This window comes from Gasterosteus aculeatus, chromosome 15 (genome assembly GCF_964276395.1).
Source record: "Gasterosteus aculeatus chromosome 15, fGasAcu3.hap1.1, whole genome shotgun sequence".
In the NCBI taxonomy this organism is placed as follows: Eukaryota; Metazoa; Chordata; class Actinopteri; order Perciformes; family Gasterosteidae; genus Gasterosteus; species Gasterosteus aculeatus.
In genome coordinates this window covers 2,129,858-2,149,063 of record NC_135703.1, presented here as the reverse complement: position 1 = coordinate 2,149,063, position 19,206 = coordinate 2,129,858, and the positions used below count along the sequence as shown (strand labels likewise).

At 50.5% G+C, this 19,206-nt stretch overlaps 1 protein-coding gene across 3 annotated transcripts in view; it reads right to left on the bottom strand.

Annotated features, from left to right (window-relative positions):
* atrn (attractin) overlaps positions 1-19,206 on the bottom strand; it is a 57,710-nt gene that overhangs the window by 6,062 nt on the left and 32,442 nt on the right. For 2 of the 3 annotated variants that reach the window (XM_078089319.1, XM_078089320.1), the window contains exons 26-27: positions 18,975-19,053; positions 4,790-4,897 (exon numbers count right to left, since the gene is read on the bottom strand). In XM_078089319.1, coding sequence (XP_077945445.1) covers positions 4,790-4,897; positions 18,975-19,053 — 187 coding nt within the window. Of the gene's footprint in view, positions 1-4,789; positions 4,898-15,230; positions 15,491-18,974; positions 19,054-19,206 lie in introns of those variants that run through there. The other variant, XM_078089321.1, reaches the window with a different exon arrangement.

The following is a 19,206-nucleotide window of genomic DNA, read 5'->3' as shown; positions in this document are numbered from 1 at the left end:
TGGCTTTTTTGACAAATGACTGTGATTAAAGAAAAGGGTCGGCGCTTCACTTTGCGTTCTCTCCGTCTCCTCGATTATCCGTCTCCCGAGTTTGTCGGGTTTATTCTGAGAGGCGAAAAGTGAAGACCAGTCGGTCCCAAAGGGCCCGAGAAGACGACAGGAGGACCGAGGCATCGAAGGGAGACGGGGCTCCTTCTGTCTGATGTTTCCTGATTGTGAAATATTTCCCTTCCTGCGGTCTTTCATGTGCTGTTTGGAGGCGTTACTTTAATCAGCACGTCTTTGTGCAGACATTTATTCCTGTACCCAAAATATAATATTGATCAGCACCAAACAAGAGCGTTGCAGAGAAGACGGACAGCCGGTAGGAGCAGACGTTACGCAGTCTTCATCTGCTGAGCGAATTAAAAGAATAAAATAATGAATCCAATCGAGTCCTCTGGTTGCCAAAGGAAGTAATATTCTAATGACGCCTTCGAGAAAATGACTACTTCAATAGAATGAATTTATTTGAGTTGTTTGGACTCAATCTCTACTTTTCAAAGACGGCATGACGCTCTTTTCGTAAATCCTGGTCCATTTAGAGCAGTATGCTTTAGGGCGGGCTTACTGTGATTGACAGCTGCAGCTACAAGAGTCCTACACTTTGTCACTCACCCAAATTCAAAGAATTCAGTTCAGCAAATTCAGCTGACCGACGAGCCGCCATCAAACCGCTGAACGGGAGGCTTCTGCCGAGTGAAAACAGCACATGGACCCAAAGGCCGTCCATCAAGTTCACTTAGATAACCAGCTATTTGTCTCCGAGACACACACACACACACACACACACACACACACACACACACACACACACACACTCATTTTGTTTTATATTCAAACATGATTTGGCAGTAAAGCCACGATAGTCTTTAAACGTTAATATCCCTTCCAGCTTGGTCTGATAAATGAGCGATGACGCAATAACCAGAAAAGACACTCTGTAAAAGGATCATTTCTTTTCCCTCCCGAAGTCACGGCGCCGGAGGTTCATTATGTGCGTCTCCGATGGGCCGCTGAGGAATGTGAAGCACAGCATCAGCGGGTGCACTATCCCACTTGGCTAATTTCAATCTCTTGGCACAAAGAAAGATGAAACAATTATTTTCGGCCTCGCCAGGAGCGATCCGGCCGCTTTCTGCCTCGGGGCAGAACGGATTCCTGCTCCAGTCCGTTTACGGTCGCAGGAAACCTGAACACATCTGTGTGTTTACGAAAATAACAGACAAACAGAAGAGAGCTGGCAGCTTTCGACTTCACGGGTCGGATGACTCGTCCGCGGGGAGCAACATCTGGAATGGGAAGAGACGGACTGATGCGGCGCGTGACTGTGGGATTATTTGGGAATTCTCGTCTCGTCTCCTGCGGCGTCCCATCCGGTGTTCCTCGCCGCGACTGTTGTACACAAAGCACAAACTCAATTTCCTCTGACGAGGCGGGTGCCTTCGCTTCCCATTTTGACCAAAAAATGAAAGCGTGCCCTTCAAAAAACACAATTTATCTCCTCCAACACACACACACACTTTACATTTTAGAGGGGAAATGTGTGGTAAAAAAAACACAAAAACAAAAATACCTTGAAAAATTCAATTATACATTTAAAGTCTTTGAGCGTGTGGATTTACATTCGTCCTCCTGCCTCAGACGAGGTGGTGGTCTTCTTCACAGGCTGTGTGTTAATAACGTTCCCCAGCAGATGCCTTTGTTTTAAAGCGCTGCCCCCCCCCCCCCCCCCCCCCCGCCAGCGCCACTCCGGAGACTTATCTAGACCGGCCAGGCAGAGCGGCTAAAGGTTTTGTTAAATTACCTCCAGTAATTAGCTCAGCACACAGCATCACTACGACCCCCCCACAGCCCCCCCACAGAGAGGCTGATGTGGGCTGCATGCTGCTCCGCTTTCATCCGCTGCATTCTCCTCTACTTCAGCAGCAGCGCCCGCCCCCCCCCCTCGCTGCTGTGACTCACCGCCCCCCACCCCCCCCCCCCCCCCCTCCTCGCGGTCCCCCCCCCCCCCACCGAGTCTGCAAAGGGAAAGAGTTGCGATGGCGACGCCGCGGCAGAACTTCATCTCACGGACTCGGAAGGTTGCCGACGCGCTGGAATAAAAATCACCACAAGTTTCACCTTTGACCTTTTTACGCTTTTGCTTTTTTAAGCTTTTCATTTAAGCTCAATAGAAGAAAACCGCGCGGCCGCTTGTGTTGCGATAAAGCAAACAGTTTACTCGCCGCCGCCATATTTTTGCATCAAATATCCCATTATTTGTCCCGCCTGATATCTGTAAATAAAAGCAGAGCAGGAAGAATCATCTGGACGTGACGCCGGGGACGCGGAACCCATTTGGCACCAGCCGAGGGAATATCTCCTCGCCGGAGCAAGTTTGGAATTCCCGCCGAGGCTATAAACAACTTTAATGATCTCCAGCTCGCTGTGTGGCGCGCCCCCCCCCCCCTCTCCACACACACATTTCGGGCGGCGTGTCTTAATACACAACTGCGGCATCCTGATAAAACAGCAGGGAAACAAGGGGAGGAACCGGCTCCCAGTCGCTCAATCTGAGGCCCGGAGGAGATAGGACGCCCCCCCGCCCCCCCGCACGGAGCCGGGGAAGGAAGGCGCAGAAAGCTGAGGAGGAAGATCTAAATTGGATCTTTGCTTCTGGGATGCTCCCAGCGCCGATGAAGAGGAGGGAGGAATGACAGAGAAGAAGAGTGGAGGTGGGGGGCAGAAAAGGTAAAGAGGAGGAGGAGGAGGAGGAGGAGGAGGGCGGAATCTTCTTCTCAACACAAACACACGCAGAAGTACACATGAACACACACACGAGCGGCAGATAAGGCAGAAAAGGCCGGACGGCCGATAGGATCAGTGACTCGTAAATAAGGAGAGTGGACGTCGGACAGCAGACGAGATGCAAAGAGAAGGAAAAGGACCAAAGAAAGAAAAAGTGAAACTTACAGAAGGAAAGAACAGTTAATCCGAAGAAAATATTGAACGAAATGAATAAAACAACAGTTGAGAGAAAGAGATGAAGAATCATTTAAGGGTTGAACAGAAGATCAGATGGAAAAAAACGATAAGAGGAGGAAGAGGGGGCAGAGGAAGAGATGAAGAGGGGGCAGAAGAAGAGATGAAGAGGGGGCAGAAGAAGAGATGAAGAGGGGGCAGAAGAAGAGATGAAGAGGGGGCAGAAGAAGAGATGAAGAGGCGGCAGAAGAAGAGATGAAGAGGGGGCAGAAGCAGAGATAAAGAGGGGGCAGAAGAAGAGATGAAGAGGGGGCAGAAGAAGAGATGAAGAGGGGGCAGAAGAAGAGATGAAGAGGGGGCAGAAGAAGAGATGAAGAGGCGGCAGAAGAAGAGATGAAGAGGGGGCAGAAGCAGAGATAAAGAGGGGGCAGAAGAAGAGATGAAGAGGGGGCAGAAGAGCGAAAGGAAAAGTGAGGAGCGATAAATCGCCTGAAGAAAAAGCCATCTGATCACTATCTGATCAGCCGGGTGGCGTTCAAGTGTCGGTGAGGATGAGAGCGGCGAGGAGAACCTCTTTGAAGTGCAACGCTACATCGGGGGAGATTAATTTAAAAAGAGGGGGGACTCAACAGAAGCCCTCAGTATACCTGATAAATACAGGCAACAAAGTGCACCGGATTAAAGGCTTTATTTCCCAAATGACACACACACACACACAGACACACACTCTGGTCTTATGCTCAGGTTTCTGCCTCCACACTCCGATGCAGCAGAGAGGAGCTCTGCTGGCTGCACTCACACCCTTGACAAACAAACAAACACACAAACACACACGGTAACAACGAGCAGCTGGCGTTTCATGGAAGCAGCTTTGCACCTGTGGAGGAGAATCACTGCGACGGATTTACACTTAATCTCCGTTAAGTGCCGGGACAAAGGACTCGCTTCTTATCCAGATCATCGCAGGTGATTAGAGGACCTTGCAGACGCTTCTCGTCTCCCTGCACTCTTCTGACTGCGTTGACCTCCTCCCCCCCCTGTTGGCAGACAGCAGGAGTTCTCCTCCTCACCGTTTCCCCCCTCAGAGGGTGGATGTTGTTTAACGTCGATTAAACGAAGAGTCACGGTTACTTTTCAGTAGATGCAGATGAACAGTCCCGACTTTAGAGGGTCACATCCACACCTTCCGTTCCTCCGGCAGCGCTGCACAAACACAGATGGCCCGACGCACCAAAACAGCGCCGTTTTGTGAGATGAATCGCGACTTTTAGAGCGTCCCCGAACTGTTTTCCTTTTCATGCCGGCAAACATTTCCCGCGAGTGGGCGTCGAATGAAAACTTCCAGAACCAAGATGATCGCAATGTTGGCACGAAACTCTGCTCCCATTTCTAAGTATAGCGTCTTAATCTACAGACTTCACGCTCATCTGCATGTGTTTAACTTCAGGGTTAACCGGAGTCCTTCACAGCGTTACAGACTAAAACTTGTAATAATGCGGCGAATCGCTGAGGGCCTTCACTCGCTCGCCGCTGAGACGCGCTGCCCCTCATCGGGTGGACTACACCTGCGCGACACCACGTCCGGACACGAGGAGAAATAACTGCAGCTGTCAATGTCCCAGAAACATTGGACCAGAAGTCTCCTCCGAAACACCTGGATGTCTGACCTTCAAGCGACGAAGAGATGCTCCTTGGCGGTGGGTGGAGCTTCCCGTCGGACCAGACGAACAACAGAAGGAAACAGATATTTGCCGTTTGAGAGTAACAAAAAGAGGGAGGTGCTCACCTTGACGTTTCCTCCTATCAGGTCGGGCGGCTCGTCGTCCGTCTCCAAGGCGACGTTGATGGTGGCGAAAGGCCGGCTGGCCATCTGTTGCATCTCCCTCAGCAGTTGCTAGGGAGGAGGAGGAGTGTGAAGGTCATCGACAGTTAAACACAAACAGATCACGGAATTTATTAACACTTCATCCACGGCTTGAAATCGACGACGAACAAACTCTGACCAGACAGATTTCATCCAGTCAGAAGGAACACGCGTAACCAGCGTGGACTCACTGCCCAGAACGCTGCTTTGAAGGCTTCATCTTTAGTGAATGTGGAGAACATGGCTGCCTAACCATCAGCTTATGACTAATCTACAACACATGAGTAAGTCAGGAGAAGCACAACGTGCGGCCTGCGTGGTTTTTAGAAGCTTGCGGTGCCGTTTCTAAATGTCCCTGTTAAATGTTGCAGTGCCGAATGAATAACCACATCATGGAAGTTCAGACAAACACCCTTTAAAGTGCACATTGAACTGTTTTTCCGCCACTGCAAGGAGGAGGAGTCTCCTTCTGCTCTGATTTATGTCATGGACCTTGGCCGGAGGAAGAGGAGGGAGGTGATTAAGGGGGAGGGACGAGTGGAGGGGGGGAGGCGAGGAGGATGTCGACGGTGGCGATGTGAGGAGCAGAGTGGAGGAAACAAGGCCCCACCCCCCCCCCCCACACGCCGTCGACTGTCAACGCCGGCGCCGCGCTATAAATAGACACAAGGCGCCGGTCCTCGAGATGAGGAGGCACGCCCCCCGAAATAAAAAGCACCTGCCGCCGCCGAAGAAAAATGGGACACGAATGTGTTGAGAGGACGTGTGGAGACGCATCAGAAGGAGCTCGACAGCCTCCGCTGACCTGCGTCTCATTAGCAGAGAACGGGTGCAAGTAAAGGGCGGCGGTGCAATTGCATGTGAAAGCGCTCTGTGGTGATCACACATTATTCTGTATTTCTGAGAAGGGGGGAGAGGGTTTTCAACGGGGGTGATAACCAGCAGAACAGCTCGTAGTTCCCCTCAATTGTGTCCATTGACTTAGTTCCCTTAATGAAATGGTGATGAAATCCTTAGCGAGCGTTACAGAAACAGCTCAAGGGGAAAGTCTCGTTGTCTGCGGCGACGCCTGAAGAGCCAAAGAAAACGTCTAAATTTAAGGTGCCGCCTCCCTTTGTGCAGCGAGCCAGCTCGTTAAACTCATGCGAGCGTCTGCTGGCGGCGGCCTGGAGCCCAATCTCCCAGCATCCTCTCTGTTCCCTCAGCCTCGACTTTTTAAAAGGAACGAGTTAACATGGAGGCAATATTCACATTATTCACATTCCCGCTGACTGACAAATGGGATCGATACGTGCGCGTCGTTAGATAAGCGGGATCGATACGTGCGTGTTGTTAGATGAGCGGGATCGATACGTGCGTGTCGTTAGATGAGCGGGATCGATGCGTGCGTGTCGTTAGATGAGCGGGATCGATGCGTGCGTGTCGTTAGATAAGCGGGATCGATGCGTGCGTGTCGTTAGATAAGCGGGATCGATGCGTGCGTGTCGTTAGATGAGCGGGATCGATACGTGCGTGTCGTTAGATGAGCGGGATCGATACGTGCGTGTCGTTAGATGAGCGGGATCGATGCGTGCGTGTCGTTAGATAAGCGGGATCGATGCGTGCGTGTCGTTAGATAAGCGGGATCGATACGTGCGTGTCGTTGGATGAGCGGGATCGATGCGTGCGTGTCGTTAGATAAGTGGGATCGATACGTGCGTGTCGTTGGATAAGCGGGATCGATACGTGCGTGTCGTTAGATGAGCGGGATCGATACGTGCGCGTCGTTAGATGAGCGGGATCGATGCGTGCGTGTCGTTAGATGAGCGGGATCGATGCGTGCGTGTCGTTAGATGAGCGGGATCGATGCGTGCGTGTCGTTAGATGAGCGGGATCGATGCGTGCGTGTCGATAGATAAGCGCGATCGATACGTGCGTGTCGTTAGATGAGCGGGATCGATACGTGCGTGTCGTTAGATAAGCGGGATCGATGCGTGCGTGTCGTTAGATAAGCGGGATCGATACGTGCGTGTCGTTGGATGAGCGGGATCGATGCGTGCGTGTCGATAGATAAGCGCGATCGATACGTGCGTGTCGTTAGATGAGCGGGATCGATACGTGCGTGTCGTTAGATAAGCGGGATCGATGCGTGCGTGTCGTTAGATAAGCGGGATCGATACGTGCGTGTCGTTGGATGAGCGGGATCGATGCGTGCGTGTCGTTAGATAAGCGTGATCGATACGTGCGTGTCGTTAGATAAGCGTGATCGATGCGTGCGTGTCGTTAGATAAGTGGGATCGATACGTGCGTGTCGTTGGATAAGCGGGATCGATACGTGCGTGTCGTTAGATGAGCGGGATCGATACGTGCGCGTCGTTAGATGAGCGGGATCGATGCGTGCGTGTCGTTAGATGAGCGGGATCGATGCGTGCGTGTCGTTAGATAAGCGGGATCGATACGTGCGTGTCGTTAGATGAGCGGGATCGATACGTGCGTGTCGTTAGATGAGCGGGATCGATGCGTGCGTGTCGTTAGATAAGCGTGATCGATACGTGCGTGTCGTTAGATAAGCGTGATCGATGCGTGCGTGTCGTTAGATAAGTGGGATCGATACGTGCGTGTCGTTGGATAAGCGGGATCGATACGTGCGTGTCGTTAGATGAGCGGGATCGATACGTGCGCGTCGTTAGATGAGCGGGATCGATGCGTGCGTGTCGTTAGATGAGCGGGATCGATGCGTGCGTGTCGTTAGATAAGCGTGATCGATGCGTGCGTGTCGTTAGATAAGTGGGATCGATACGTGCGTGTCGTTGGATAAGCGTGATCGATACGTGCGTGTCGTTAGATAAGCGTGATCGATACGTGCGCGTCGTTAGATAAGCGTGATCGATGCGTGCGTGTCGTTAGATGAGCGGGATCGATGCGTGCGTGTCGTTAGATAAGCGTGATCGATACGTGCGTGTCGTTAGATAAGCGTGATCGATGCGTGCGTGTCGTTAGATAAGTGGGATCGATGCGTGCGTGTCGTTTATGCTAAGCTAGGCAAACTGTGTATGTGCAGTAAAGCTCAGCCTCAACAGGCCTTGCGACTCTCCTACAACATTCAAAGTAACATTTTTATTCATGGAAGACATTCATCATATTTGGCCATTACGGATTCTCAAATAGGAGTATAACACTTATTTGACTTAATTTCATGTTTCACAAGAATAGTGGAGCGATTTTTCAGACGTTGCTTCCCTGTAATTGGGACAGCAATCATTATCCCTGACATTTTATGAGCCAAAGGATGAATCAATTAATCACAAAGGCAGATGAAGATGTAAATAATTCATACTGCAGCCACCGTAATGTCATCTGATAGAAGACGCTGCAGAACATACTTGGATTCTGCTTTAATTAATATGAAAATATTGTTAGAAGGTTAATTAGCAAGTAAATAAAACAGCAAAGTGTCAAATACAACCAAACTGAATTAGAACTTATTGTGCAGATTCATACATGAGAAACTACAAGCGGAAACCATGAAGGGAAACTATGTGATACACGGTAACTGTGAACTGAGTCCCAGCGCAAAGCCTCATTAACACACACACACACACACACACACAAACAAATGAAACACAATCAGCGACTCGTTGTGCCGAGTGCCCGATTTGTCACGATTACACATCTCACTGCGCGAGAGCCAGAATGTGCAGCCTCGGCATGTGTGTGTGTGTGTGTGTGTGTGTGTGTAACCACGCCCCCTCCCCCCCCGGACGCCGCCATCTTGGCCCTGAGTCTGGCTTTGACAAAAATGGCGATCTATTAACAGTAACTCTTGTGGAGCACTCGTAACGTCACCGATTCATTCGTTGCAACGGGCCGGGGGGACGAGGGGGGGGTCGATGATTTAGTGGATAAAGAGCAGATGGAGGAGCATCTGAATGCTGCAGTAAACAAACTTTATAGATCCCCTCCCTCAGCCGCTAACCTCTGTTCACACAGCGACACCCGGCTGCAGCAGCAGCAGCGAATCCACGAGGCCACGTGGGACTTTTCAGCAGGCGAGTCGCTGAACGGTGAGATGCTGCAGTGGAGCTTCTTGCTCAACTCAATCACATTTAAGTTTAATTAACCAGAGTACAAAAGCTTTTTTCTAGTTTTTTTTAATTGACATTTGAAAAAAAGATTAGAAAAGTATATTTATATAAGGGAGGGAGACCTATTTTAATGTATTCAAGACAGTTTGATTCTTCTCTCCGGTAGAATTTGATTTCATCTGTTTTGTGTGACGGATTTCACACCATCAGAACAGGCTGGTGATTATTTATCTTTCGGCCGATTACAGATCTTGCAGGTAAATAGAACGCAGCATTTATTTAGAGTATCGTTGCCGTGCACCTAGAAAAGTTAAATTCACTCTTCACCCTTTTTACTTTGTTTTGGTCTCCACATGTCCGGAGGGGAAACATCTGGCCGCCGTCTACGTTCAACAACACTGATGTAAAGAAATGCCAAAAGTAAAGAAATACTAAATATGATACGATGGTTTGCTCATGAGACATCATGACTGCCACGCAATTTAATTTTTTAACGCGTCTAACAACCACCCCCCCCACATTAGAGCCAACGTTGGTCTTTTGTTTGTTTTGTCATCTGTTTTCACTAAATAGAACAGAATAATAACAGTGTGATGTGTCAATTATAAAAGACACTTTCACACTTTAATAACTACCTGCTGCTACTGGAAATGAGAAAACAATCGACGGCCGTAACACCAGCGTGGAGCCCGTTTCTACGGCAACAAACCCAACAAATGAGAGGCGGCGCAACGAGCAGCACAGGTGAAAGGTCATTTCCCATCACACGTCCCGCGTTCTGCTTTCATACGACATCTCAGCCTCCACGTGCCGACCAAGCGGGTTCTGCCGCTGGCCCCGAAAATCAGGAAGGGAAAAAAGGTTCAGACGAAGAAATTGAGCACAATCCTACTGAAGATGCACTTTGCACGAATGTCATTACGGCGAGCGGCGAGCAGGCAGCTGCTGTGCAGCGAACACTCCAAAGATAGCCAGCCGCCGCAGGAGCAGGTCGCCTACTCCTTACATAGGCTCTCAGTTTATTCTGCAGCGTCGTTAGAGTGTGTGTGTGTGTGTGTGTGTGTGTGTCTGAGGCAGAGCCAACTGTGCATAGATAACGCTAATTATGAGACGTGTGCACGGAGACGGGGACACACAGGCAGTTTGGAGATACCTGCACATTAGAAGCAGTGGACGGATGTACATTTTCAGGAATGCTAATGAATTCTCCCACACACACACACACACACACACACACACACACACACACACACACACACACACACACGCACTCGCAGGAAAATAGCTCGAGCTAAAGTGTCGTCAGGGCGAATTAGCATGAATGCACATAAAACATAAATGCGTAAACAATGATGCACTAACTTGAGTGCAAACAAAGAGGCGCTAAGGTTAGCGATATAAACGAGGGACCAATCTCTAAGTTTGTCCCCGTTGAAGGAGATCAAATTCTTTTTTGTAAGTTCTTGAAGTGCCGGAATGAGTCTGAAGACGTCAGGTTGGACCGTGGGAACATGAGATGAGCGTTTTCCCCCAAATTGGATCATTTTGCAGCTGAAACAATTGATGTTCCCCAGCAGGTCGTTCGCTTAGAGAGTTTGGGGCTGAGCAGGTAACGCGCGCGTAGTCGATCGCTTCTTCTGCAGGTCGTTGCTGCTGAGAGCAGCGAGCAAAACAGTGGAAGCAAATTCACGTATTGATCGACAACGACGGCGAATCGTAAAATCGGTGGCAGCCTCAAAAGAAAGTTGGCGATTTCGAAACGCCGCGGTGCACGCTCTCACGTGCACACCCGCAGAAGACGCCCGGGGGAATTCTCAGCCGCCTGCCAAAGACATGGAGTGCGCCAGCAGAGGAGGGGGGCAATAATAACAACTACAGGAGAGAAAGAAAGACAAGAAAAGGGAAAATGAGACGAAGGAATGAGGGAGGAGGGACGGCACACAACACAGCCAAGAAGAAGGAGAAGAAGGAGAAGGAGAAAGACAAAGGAGTTCAAAGAGGAGCCCCCCCCTCCAGAGAGTTTATTTATTGATGCATCTGTTTAAAATGCTATCGGTGGAAGAGCTCTCAATCATCCTTCAGCATCACTGAAGGAAAACTGGAGTGAGAATCATGGAGGGGGGGGGGGGTGGGGGGTTTAGCAGCGTTAGCGTCTCGCTGTTTCTGCCTCGCTTCATCTTTCCATCTCTCTGGCGGTGAGGAGGACCAACACAGGGAAAGCTGACAAGGGAGAAGGCTTTGATCCCTCCCTCCCTCCCTCCCTCCCTCCACCTGCTGTGCTCCTCTCCGTCCACCTCGCCCTCCCCTCCTCCGTCTGAGCGCGTCGATCCCCTGCACGCATTCAGCGTCCGCGCAGCCTCGCCGAAAACCACATCGACCCGCCGTCAAAGCGGAGCAGGAAGAGGCCAGAAGCTGGGGATGAGACGGAGGCGCTCAGGAACAAATCGGAAGCAAACGCCGGCGAGCGTTTCATGCGCGCGGAGCGCGGCCGGGAACACGAGCGGCACCAGTGGACAGAATCCGGGTGCTCACGTCATCGAGGGCTTCGATCCAGAGACCAATGTGGAAAAAATTTGGATCCATTGTCATTGGAGGAAATCATCTTAATGTCCCAGCGCTCCTCACATCCTCAGATGGAACTTGGAATCAAGTCAATATCTTATTGTGACCCTTTATAAAACGTATCCTGATGAAACCCGTGTTGTTAAGAGCTTGTGCAGCACCTGTCAGACCTGCTCTCTGCACAGTGCACGGGGGTCAGAACCATCAGCATCAACACACTGGTGCTGATCCAAGCTCTGATCACATGCACCATCCATCCCGTCAAGGTGCCGAGGAGACGCAGCGATGTCGTGACCTTCACTGCTGCCTCCCTCTCTCATCTCTCGCCTCAGAAGTTCTTTTGTTCTGACCTCAGAGGAGGAGGAGGAGGAGGAGGAGGAGGGGAGCAGCTCTCGTGGAATCGTAAAGCGTCGCTGTGGGGAATCCAGAGGCCTCGCGGCGCTGCGAAGAACACAGGAACCGGCTGTTCACTCACGTCCGCACGCCGAGGATCATTCGCACCGCGACCCCGAGGGCTCCAGACCAGCGTCGCGAGAACAGGGTCAAAACTGGAACCAACGTTCCAGTAGAAAACTCATGTGTGTTGGCGTGGCCTCCACCTCGCAGCGATAAAAGAACACTGCTGCTGCTGCAGTAATTGATTGACTTCAAATCATTTAGACTCAACTCAAACCTTCTCGTTGAATTTAAAAAGCTGCTTCCGACTCATTTGGTCGGATCAGCGTTGGTTTCAGGGCAGAATTTCCCTGTTCAATCATCTCAGAACTGTGGCAGACCTTCATTAGCTGCTTTACAATCATCATTTCTTACGGCTCCTGTGAACTGCAGAGAATCAGGATTGTTTGTTCTAGAGTGCCGAGCAAATGAAATGATTTAATTAAACGTGTAATACAATCTGATCCTGTGATAATACATCTGATGATGTGATTCATCCGTGGATTATAAAGGCCGAGTTCTCCAGCGATCAGGATTTTGTCCGGAGAGGCCGTTCGCTGCTAATAGACGACATTAGCAGGTTTTATTACAAAAAGCTGTGGCCCATTAAGAAGGAGCACAGATTTCTACGTCATCAGCGGCCCGGGTCACACGGGGGGGCACCGGGGGGAGGTGGAGGTTCTATGAGAAAAGGACTACTTCTCTGATTGCTCCCTCAGTACACATCGTACACCGGAGTTTATGGTCGTCTCTGTTACGGCGCGGCTTCTTCTCCAACTGCTTCCTTTGTTTTGTCTTTGATTCCACTTTGTAGAAGACAAACTGACTAACTGATAAACTATTAAACCCCATTACGTTCCCCCACTGCCGATCGTCTGGAAGCTTTAAATGTCAGAACTGCAAAGTCTCTCGTTGTTTAAAATGAATGATCTCGCTTTTAATTTGGAGTCAACTGACCTCAGTCGACCTCCTTGGTGTTTCTATTAAAATGTCCCTGCGTCATTTAGTCGTATTATTCTCATCGTTAAGTGAATTTTGGGTTTCAGTGTGCAGCCTCGTGGTGTCGGGGGGATTCTGCCCCCCCGACCCGTGACGGGAGAGAATCTCCACCTTCCCAAGATGACGACGCATCCCGGGGCCTCCTCCTCCCCCCCCCCTCCCCTATGAGTGAACCGCATTGACAGGCAACCATCTGCTTCTGGGGGCTGAGAGAGTCCTCATCGCTTCAGACGATTCTGTAAAGTCATCTCACGTGGAGCTCCGGCTCGCTGCTCGCCGACATCGCCAGCGTGTCCGAGGACCGAACCATCTGCTGCTGAGCAGGGGGAAGGATTTTGGGAAGGACTCTGGCGGCGGCGTGTACCTCAGAGCTCACACGCAGATGAACGCTTGTTCTGACGAGTTTTCCAGCGCGATTGTAAACACGCAGCTGGTTGTTGTAAAGGAGACGCAGACAGTCAATTAGTATCCACATCGGCTCTGCAATTAACAATCATTAGGCTTTAATTATTATCTATCAATGGACGCCTCAGCGAATGGTTCGTCGAGACGCAACGGGTCGTGTATTATTTTACTAAAGAACGCACTGCGACTCAACAGGGGTAATTTGAATGGGGAACATCGGTTTTAAATAAAGTATTTGGTGTTTTTCTGTATTAATGAGGACGTCCCGTCTGCGCCGTCACCAACAGTCTGTCATCAATTATCTTGCTGATGTTTGACTCCCCACTCGGCAAACACGTCTCTTCCATTGTGCCGGTTTGAAGCTTCATACCGTCGACATACATATGTATATATATATATATATATATATATATGTATATGTGTGTATGCTCCACCTCCCCCAGGGACCCTCAGACGGAGGGGAACCGCTGGGGGGGGACGGGGGCTGCATACATACAACCTCGCTATAAAACATTTGATCAGAGAAAAAAGGGAAGTAGAGTTTACACATCACAGCCCATTGAGCAGCTTTCCACTCATTTTACGACATAATAGCAGGTATTTCCACCGGGGGGCCGGGGCCTTGACACCCCGGTTGACATTCATATTTATAGCGGAGGGGAGTGGGGGGGGGGGGGGGGGGCAGCTTAATGGGGTAATAAATATGTGAGGGTATCTGGAGACGTGCTATGCCTCCTCCGGCGGGGTGTAATCACGGGGACATTCTGCATGTCCGCCAACAGCTCGGGGCGCCGCTCACACGTCTGACATGCCACGCGTTGTGGCCGGCGAGCAGCTGTGTGGCCGCACGATGATGCCGCCGGCCGAGGGGGAGGGGGGGGGGGGGGGGGGGTGCTTGTTGGGTAGGTTTCATTGTGACAACGAACAACTGTTACACGCCAGCGCCTGAACACCTGGAAGCTGCTGAACTCGCTTGTTCTCGCTGTGAATAACGAAGCAGCAGCCGCAGACCTCAGATTCATTTTGGACTAGTGGCCAAAAACTGCTTCAAAGGGTTCGCTGCCTCTCAAAGGCTTTGATTAGGAATCAGACAGTACACACACACACACACACACACACACACACACACACACACACACACACACACACACACACACACAGGTGGGCTCTGGGTTCCATCCAGAAACCTCCACCAGCCTCAGCAGGTGTTCGCCCAGACACCCCCCCACCCTCCCAGCTTCACGGCGTAGAATACACTGGCTCCTCCCCTTCATCAGACGCAAAGCATCTCTGGAGGAGATGAGTGCAAAGAGGTGACGTGCAAACCGAAGAGGCCTCATCAAAGAAAGAAATGAGTTCAAGCCGAAGCGGCGGCTGATGAGCATCGCGGGGACAGTGATTTGGTATCAAGTTGTAACCGCATTATATTGTGCGCTCTGGTGTTGTCGTCGTTGTCAAAGACAATCGTCTACAAAGCATTCAGATGTCGTTTCTCAATTTACCGTGAGGAACTTTTTAAATCGATTGCGAGACTGTCCCACTTGAACGCCGGTTCCTCTAAGCGACCTGCGGAAGAAGACCAGCGTTTGAGGAGAAAACAGCTTCAGTGAAACAAGAGGAAACTCTTCGATCCGCCTGCACCTCCAGAATCACACCGAAGGACTTTAATCTATTACCATTGCAGTAAGTCATTTATTTTATATCTTATACGTGTATAACCTCAAACTCCTCCCAGCCTGTGTGTGTGTGTGTGTCAGATTTGTACGCATCCTGGAGGAGTAACACAATGATTTGAGATTGCTGAAGTTATCAGTAATTCCTCTGTAGACTGAAAAGTGTCTTATCCCCACACGATTCTTCATGCGTACAGTATAATGTGTGTGTGTGTGTGTGTGTGTGTGTGTGGACGGAGGACCTACATCACCGCTCTCTTATTTCTAGATAATCCATCATCACTTGAGCGTTTTGAGGATGAGCGCAGGCGGCAGTAGAACCGGGGTTTTCTTCCCCAGATCCTCAAAAAAGACCAACAGAGAGAAATTGCTGTTGACTTCCGGAATGGGGTCAAATTAAAAACTAATAACAAACATCGCTGCGAGCTGCCATTCCGGGTCCAAACACTCGGCGGAGGGAAGCAGCTCGATTGCAAAACGCCGGCCTGAATAGAAGAGAGAGCGATCATCACACACTTGTTTCACCAACACAATGTATGCCGCGGTAATTGCATACTCAGTCCCGCCAGCCATATTTCATTTTGGGAAAGCGCTTCAACAGCTTAATTAAAAATATAAAGCAGGTTTGGGGGACGAGCGGATTTGCATGAGACTCGTGCAAATGTTCGGTGTCCTGGTGCCCGTTTAGAAATGAGCAACGTGGAACACGTGCTCGTTTACCCAAGTAGTTCTACACTTAAAATACAAGGTTTTATTTTCCAATTGTGGGCCCTTGAAGCAGATCCAGTTAAAGTTTTTTAGAAAGCTCTTCTGAGGGGGGGGGTATTAGCCCCCTCCAAAGCTGATTGTGTTTAAAGGCGACCCTGGAGAGGTCAGTAGCCGAGCGATGGCGAGAGGGCGGCGTGGCAGCAGGGGGCTCTGAGGGGGACGAGGGGAGAGAGGCACAAAGAGCAACGTTAAGCACAACAACACGCCGAGTTCCCTCAGACGCACACCACGACTCCCACGCAGACGCCCAGCGACTCCCACGCAGACGCCCAGCGACTCCCACGCAGACGCCCAGCGACTCCCACGCAGACGCCCAGCGACTCCCACGCAGACGCACACGGACCCCCGCGCAGACGCACACGGACCCCCGCGCAGACGCACACGGACTCCCACGCAGACGCACACGCACACAGACTCCCACGCAGACGCACACAGACTCCCACGCAGACGCACACGGACCCCCGCGCAGACGCACACGGACTCCCACGCACACAGACTCCCACGCACACAGACTCCCACGCACACAGACTCCCACGCACACAGACTCCCACGCACACAGACTCCCACGCACACAGACTCCCACGCACACAGACTCCCACGCAGACGCACACGGACGGACCCCCACGCAGACGCACACAGACTCCCACGCAGACGCACACAGACTCCCACGCAGACGCACACAGACTCCCACGCAGACGCACACAGACTCCCACGCAGACGCAGACAGACTCCCACGCAGACGCAGACAGACTCCCACGCAGACGCAGACAGACTCCCACGCAGACGCAGACAGACGCAGACGCACACAGACGCACGCAGACGCACAGACTCCCACGCAGACGCACAGACTCCCACGCAGACGCAGACAGACTCCCACGCAGACGCAGACAGACTCCCACGCAGACGCAGACAGACTCCCACGCAGACGCACACATACTCCCACGCAGACGCACACAGACTCCCACGCAGACAGACTCCCACGCAGACAGACTCCCACGCAGACGCACACAGACTCCCACGCAGACGCACACAGACTCCCACGCAGACGCACAGCGTATTCAATGTGCAAAGATGCATCGCAGTGACTTCTGATCGTTTGCACACGCGTTCACCGTGTAAATACCGACAGTAATTAGTAAACATTCATTGTCATGAATATTTACTACGTTGACTCTTTCAGAGTTATTACAACAGCACGAGTAAATACAACCAACTAAGCCCCCGGTGTTGGTGTAAATATTCAGAGTTAAAACAGTTATTAAAACAGTAAAACGTCCCCGAGGATGAAGAAAAGATTCACAGTTACTTTGGGAAGCTCCGCCCCTCCTTCTCAAATCTCACTCTGGGAAGCGCTGTGTATAAAAACACGTGTGTGTGTATATATATATATATATATATATACACACACACACACGCCATTAAAGTCACACGGACAACGACGTGTCAACACGCCCGTTTTCTGCCCTTCGAGTGTTTAAACCCCGAAGCTTAAAATCTGCGGAGCATCACAGTACGTCTCACGAGCAGGTTTCCACATCCAAAGGCACGACGCCGCCGGCATGAAGCCAGTTCTTCTTCCCTCCTACGAATCAATACATGAAATCATGGATTTGCTTCACTTTGGCTTCGCGGAACGGTCGGACAGACGTGACAATTGTCCTTTGGCGTCGCCGCTGCAGTCCTTTCAAATAACGATCGACTTCCTTCAGTAGGAAGACGAGTCGTTATGGGCGCCGCTCCTCAGGGACGAGCTTTTCAAGGCCCGACAGCGTGAAATTAAACGCCGTTTTCCAGGAGAGCATTTTTGGAGCTGCTGGGAAAAGCTTCTGTTCTTCATCGACCTCCATGTGTTATGCAGCTGCAGGTTTTAAACAATATCAACATTTTGATGAATACAATCAACACCAAACTAACTTCTTTATGCTGAATGGCTTGAACTTTATGTGATTTAATACTTTCTTTGGATACTCGTGTATATTCGTAACTGCCATCGAGCCGGGTAGAGAGAAAAGCGTCTAATGAGCTTTCAGTGGGCGTGAACGACGTCCGGACTTTAAACAACGGCGACAGAATGATGCTCCAGTAATTAAACAGTTCCTTCATCGCTCTTCAGCTGCTCGCGTTGGACTAATTATCAGTGGGGCTGATTCATCACTCGTTGATCCAGAAAATACACGACTACACGTCGTCTGCAAAGAAGAAATAAAATAAGAACAGGACAACTGGGGGGGGGGGGGACATGATGAGTCATAGATTCTGGGAAATGAGCTCGTCTGCGTTCGATACCCTTCTCACCTTGCCCGTCCAATACGATGCTACAGCTTAGCTTAGCATAAAGACAGGAAGCAGCCACACTACAGGGGTTCCGTCCAAATCTAGTGTCTATGTTCACGTCATAGGCCATTTAGGAATGAGGAAATACAGATGTTCAAGTGTCATACTGCTTTCTTTTGAATTGGATTGTAAATGGAGCAACAACATCAAGGTTGGAACGGCTCCATTATTTAGGACCAGAGGAAAGACACTAAATAACACGGAAGGACGAACTATCACAAATAAATCCATGGAACACATTTTTGAGACGTCAAATAAGTAGTAAGAAAAAGTGACGTAATTAGCGTTGACTAAGCTGTGACTGTGGAACTAGGTGAAGATCACCTACTTCAGTTCCAGGCTGTTTGGTTTGAAATGAGACGTCACCGTTGTTCAATCTGATCTATTGATGTCTGAACACTCACAAATCCAAACAGAAGTGGCTCAAATGAGTCATTGGGGAGCTTTTTTCTTCCAAGCAAGTCTCCATCCACAAAAGGAAAGTGAGTCACGGTGGTTTCAAGGGTAGACGTTGGATTTTAAAGCAAATAATACAATAAAAATAGATTTACAATACGGCTACTGTCTCCACTCCTTCAAGGCAGCCTGCAGTTAAAAAGAAGTGGAAAAAACACAGTCCATCTCCCAGTGTTCAGAAAAGAAGCTGCTGTTCTTCTCAATAAAGGACGTTTTCTCATCATAAACCTTGGCGACAATTCCATCTCTGAAAAGCGAAACCCATCAAAGTGAAATAGCTCACGGCTTTATCTCTGCAACCAGTACGGCAGAGATGCATGTTGGGACGTTACCCAGAGTTCCTGTTACGCAGCATTCAGCCAATCTGAACAAGCGGTCTGTGTGCGGCGGCGGCGGCGGCCTCCGGCTTACCTCTCGTCGCCGTGACGCCCAGCAGCTCTGTTTGATCTTCCAGACCACGGCGGCCACGAGGAGCAGGGACAGGAAGCAGCTGTGGACAGACGGGGACAGGAGGAGACGGATCAGAGCAGGACCCGTGGCGTCGGGTGGTTTGCGGGTTGCTCCGCTCGTCACCGAGACCGACGTGAGCCACGGGGTGACCTTTGACCTGCTCACAGGCCGCCCATAGCTTCGCAACGCTACT